This window comes from Cebus imitator, unplaced genomic scaffold (genome assembly GCF_001604975.1).
Source record: "Cebus imitator isolate Cc_AM_T3 unplaced genomic scaffold, Cebus_imitator-1.0 Scaffold71, whole genome shotgun sequence".
Classification (NCBI taxonomy): Eukaryota; Metazoa; Chordata; class Mammalia; order Primates; family Cebidae; genus Cebus; species Cebus imitator.
In genome coordinates this window covers 870,998-876,334 of record NW_016107386.1, presented here as the reverse complement: position 1 = coordinate 876,334, position 5,337 = coordinate 870,998, and the positions used below count along the sequence as shown (strand labels likewise).

The following is a 5,337-nucleotide window of genomic DNA, read 5'->3' as shown; positions in this document are numbered from 1 at the left end:
AGAGACGGGGTTTCACCGTGTTGACCAGGACGGTCTCGATCTCTTGACCTCGTGATCCACCCGCCTCGGCCTCCCAAAGTGCTGGGATTACAGGCTTGAGCCACCGCGCCCGGCCTAGTGTAATACTTCTGAGATTCATCCATGTTGTGCATATATGGAAAATAGTTCTTTTATTCCTATTTCATTGTATGGATATACCACAATTTGTTTATCCATTCAGTTAATGGGCATTTGGGTTACTTCCAGCTTTCGACTGCTGCTACGAACAGTCACATACAAATTTATGTGGGCATCTTTTAATTTCTCCTGGGTAAATATCTAAAAGTGGAATTATGAGGTCATATGTTAAGCAGATGTTTAACTTAAAAAGACATTGCCAAAACTCTTTTCTATTTTGCACTCTCATTAGCAACCCATAAGTGTTACCATTGCTCCACACTGCCAGTGTTTTTAATTGTAGTCATTTTAGTGTGTGTGCAGTAGTATCTCATTGTAGTTTTAATCTGTATTTCCCTAATGATCAATAATATCTTTTCAAATACACTTTTGTAAAGCATCAACTCAAATCTTTTGCCCCTTTTTAAACTGGGTTGTCTTATCATTTAATTACAAGAGTTCTTCATATATTTTGGATACAAGTCCTTTATCGGATATAAATATATTCAGAATATTTTCTCCCAGTCTGTGGCTTGCCTTTAAATATTCTTAATGATGTCTTTCAAGAAGCAGAGATTTGGTTTTTTGAATCTTGATGAAGCCCAACTTACCGATTTTGTCTAATAATTTTTATTCTGTTTATCTAAGAAATCTGTACCTCATTTGGGATCACAAAGATTATATTTAGATCTATGATCCATTTTATGTTATTTTAATGCATGGTTTGAGGTAAAGGTTAAGGTTCATATTTTACCTACATATTCAGTTGTTCCAGTACGCCTGTTAAAAACACCTTTCACCACTGAATTAACTTCTTTGCTGAAATCAACTGATTATATATTTGTGGGTCTATAAACTCCCCATTTGGTTCCATGATCTATATCCCTGTCTTAACGCTAATATCACACTGTCTTAATTATCATAGGTTTGCATAAAGCTCAAGTATAATTTTTGGTGATTTAACTGTATTAACAATCTTTGGCTATTACTATTAGGAAAATATTTCACAGATATCAAATAACAGATGGTACTAAATGTCAGTATCACATGAAAACAGTGAATATAAGAATTCTTTTCTGCATTAGTTTGCTAGAAAAAAAAATTTAAAAAAAAATTCTTTTCATCCCAAAGCACAAAACGTATCCATTTATTTCTAAAGATAGCACAGAGAATAAAATTTAATTGATTTCATTTGTATACTTCACATGCTTCAAATGCACTTATTTTTCAGACACTATAGACATTGCCCCAGAGACTCCTAGAGATAAATCTAAAAGAGTATCTCTGTCCTTATAGTGTCCTAGAGGGGTAATATAGGTCCCTCCAACTTTCTCTAACTCACCAAGTCTAACATATACTTTACCACAGGGTAAAAATTAGTACTAACAACTTCCCAAGAACTTTAACTGCATCTAGAAATACAATTCATTTTAAATCTACAAACTATAATAGCTTTATAAACAACCTGGAGTACAAGACTGACAAATATACCAGCATCTGTGATAGTCCTTATCATAAAAATGGTTTAACAACTAGCCAGTGATAGAAGGAAAGAAAATGTACCAACCTAAAAAGGCAGTCCTTTCATAATTTTCACACCTAAAAAAAACCCTAATTTCTAGTGATGTCATAAAAGGTCTAAAAATAATACGGAATTACTTATACCCCTGGTTGTTCTCATTATTCAATAATGAAGTTTAAAAATAGCAGTAAAGTGGGCCAATTTTATTTTGTTCATAATCAATACATGATTAGATTAAAATGATTTTAAATGTGAGATTCTGGAACCACTTCAAATTTTCTTACAGAAGAAAAAAAATAGAAAAAGAATTAATAGATTCCAGAAAAATAAAAACTAAACTTTTACTGTATTTTTAAAGATTTTTTTTGAGAGATTTATGTCCTATTTTATCAAAAGAAATATCTCTTTAAAATTAATAAGGTCTAGTTATGCCTGAAGGCTAGAAATGAAATAACCAACAGTATGCAGTTATTAACTTATCACTTATTACAGTGGTCACAAAAAGAAAATCAGTAATAATTCAAACTCTGAGACATAAGAGAAACTAATATAAAAACAATAAAAACTTAACTATCTTATATTGCAAAGCAAATTAGAATAGGGAATTCTACTCTAAATTATTTATGGCCTACCGCTCAGAAACAAACAAAATCATAAGCTGCTTTTCACTAAATATTTCACACCATTTTCTAAAGGTACTACTTATTTTAAAACGCCTTTGAATTTTTAAGCTTCCCTTAATTCTTTAGTAAACCTCCACTGTTTGCTTCCAATCTTGACAAATATATTTTGCAGAAAAACCAAATGAATTTACCACAGAGTAAACAAAGTACTTATATCTTACAAAATTCCTATTAAGATTACCCATGCTCAATGCTGTCTTTCAAAACAACAATAGCAACTTTACAGTAGATTATACATGAAGCACTGTAAGATTTGGGGGGAATTTCTTTCAATCTCTACCTCTACCTCCATTCGTGGACTGGTAGCACTGCTTATTAATCTTTTAATTCACTCAGATGACACCTCTTCACTAAGAAAAATGAAAGAGAAAGAATAATAAACTCACTTACCCTTCCTTAGACATTCTCAAAGATCTACTTCCTCTGGATGAGAATTACAGGATCAACAAACAAGCTTCACTGATCTCTTGAGAACTGTGGCTCATTTGTTAAAGCACAGAGAACTCAGGCCCTGAGAGGCCCAACAAATTTGGGCACAATGCCGAACCCTAACTAGGCAATATCGCAGTGACCAATATCCTCAGCTTTAAATACTTGAAAACTTAAGAATAATTTCGAGACTAGGAAAAATAACTAATGGCCCGAATTGTTTAAGTAAGGTTGGCCAGTTAAGGAAGGAGACAGTCCAAATGGCAAGTTCCCATAAGAGACAGGAATCGTTACTGGCAAACACAGAAAAAGCAAATTTACCCCCTAATGAGGCCCTCCAACATTACGCAAACAATGTGAGTTTCACAGAATCGGGCAGCCCTGGTGGGTCAAAATCATTTTTAGTTTACTCTGTGGGCAAGAAATACAGGATAAATAACTTTATGTTTTAATTATTAGTTTAGTTATTTCCTCCCTCAGAAAATGAACAATGTGAATTACAAGAGAAGGAAGTATGTGCCAATCATACTACAGGAGGAACCTAACGTATTTCCATAGTGAGGTGGTTTTTTTTTTTTCTTCTGATTTCATTAACTGCTTTTAAAGAAAACACCTGTGGTTCACAAACACTTCACTTAATCACCTGAAAATTTCAGCTCATGTGAAAATATATTTACAGATCTCTGGTATATGGGGGATAAATCCAGAGCATTCTAAAAACATCTCAGAGCAAATTGAGCTTTGAAAAAAATTTTTCTAACATTCCTGCCTCCCGACCAATACAATGCATAGGGATTATGCAACAGGGGAAGAAATGAATAAATCAGCTAAAGTCTAAGAACGTTGAGATGGCAAATAAATCCTCCTAGTGGTGATTCAAATTAAAAATAAAATACATATACCTTAAAGAACTACTACTTGAATTAAGGCTTAAAATTTTAAAAAGCTTTATCCTTTCAAATATTACCTAAATATCTTACCATAAAGGTTTCTATTAGTTATTAAAATGTTTAAACGTTACTAAGTAATTAAAAGCACTACTAAATACTATAAATTCAAAATAAAATTTAGGGATTAAAAAAGACTTTAAGGTAGAAAAAAATAAAAAACAAAAAAACACAAAATTGATTTCAGTTGATTTAGAAAAGCATTGTGGTGTAATGGAAAGAGAATGGGTACTAGAAGAACTAGGCTTAAATTCCAGCTCCTCCACTTTCTAGCTTTGAAAACTTGAATAAGTTACTTAACCTAAGCCTGAGCTTTTTTTTTTTTTTTTTTTTTTAAACAAAGTCTCACTCTGTCACCCAGGCTGGAGTGCAGTGGCACGATCTTGGCTTAGTGCAACCTCTGCCTCTCAGGCTCAAGCAATTCCCTGCCTCAGCCTCCCGAGTATTGGGATTACAGGGGCCCGTCACCATGTCCAGCTAATTTTTTTGTATTTTTAGTAGAGACAAGTGTTCACCATCTTGGCCAGGCTGATCTTGAACTCCTGACCTCGTGATCTACCCACCTTGGTCTCCCAAAGTGCTGGGATTACAGGCCTGAGCCACCACACCCAGCCATGCCTGAGCTTTTTAATCTATAAAAGGGAAGATAACATCTAGTAGGGATGTTGTCTGTCAAATGTAAACACTCCAACTATTACTGCGGACAGGGGAACAGGAAAAGCAACTGGATTATCAGGCATTGCCTCATTAATATATCTCTTGGGAAATACTTTTTTTTAAAATCTAAATCTCAAGTTTTACACAAATATGAAGGATTTCCATTGACTATCCTCAAAGCAAATTCCATAAATACAAGACTACAAATTGAATATGGAAAAATGATCTAATCCTTAAGGGTGCCAACTTCCCATAAATTCCCTAGATTTTCAGCTTGTGTTATCACAGCTCAGTGTGGTGGAAATAAATGTAATTACTATTTTAAGACTTCACTACTGGCAAAGAGAAAGGAAAACAAAAATTCTCACTTGAACCAAGGGTACACACTTACAGGAGCTTCCTGTGCAAAAGGTAAGGCATTGTCTAAAGATGATTAGCTCTTTCTAACTCCATACATATATTCAACAAATATTTACTGAATGTCTCTGTGCCAGGTACCAGTAATACAAAGATAAACTTGGCAGTCCTTGATTTTAAGAAGCTCAAAGTCTAGTGAGGTCTATTCAAAAGCAGTTATAAAGTAGTATGTTAATAGTAGTATCAGAGATATGCACAACACAAAGGGACATATATATCCCTTTTGGCTGAGTCTTATTGAAAGACAGGGGCCGGGCACAGTGGCTCACGCCTGTAATCCCAGAACTTTGGGAGGCTGAAGCGGTGGATCATGAGGTCAGGAGATTGAGACCATCCTCACCAACATGGTGAAACCCCATCTCTACTAAAAATACAAAAATTAGTCGGGCATGGTGGTGCATGCCTGTAATCCCAGATACTCGGGAGGCTAAGGCAGGAGAATTGTTTGAACCAGAGAGTCAGCAGTTGCAGAGAGCTGAGATCTCACCACTGCACTCCACCCTGGCGATAGAGGGAGACTCTGTCT

General features: G+C 34.8%; 1 protein-coding gene across 3 annotated transcripts in view; it reads right to left on the bottom strand.

The window, feature by feature from the left end:
• The window catches only part of NT5C2 (5'-nucleotidase, cytosolic II), a 108,171-nt gene that overhangs the window by 71,968 nt on the left and 30,866 nt on the right, over window positions 1-5,337 (bottom strand). Inside the window, exon 1 of one of the 3 annotated variants that reach the window (XM_017531084.2) lies at window positions 2,752-3,081. The exons of the other annotated variants lie outside the window; for them this stretch is intronic. Coding sequence (XP_017386573.1) covers window positions 2,752-2,765 — 14 coding nt within the window. The 5' untranslated portion in view covers window positions 2,766-3,081. Of the gene's footprint in view, window positions 1-2,751; window positions 3,082-5,337 lie in introns of those variants that run through there. 3 annotated transcript variants of the gene reach the window in all.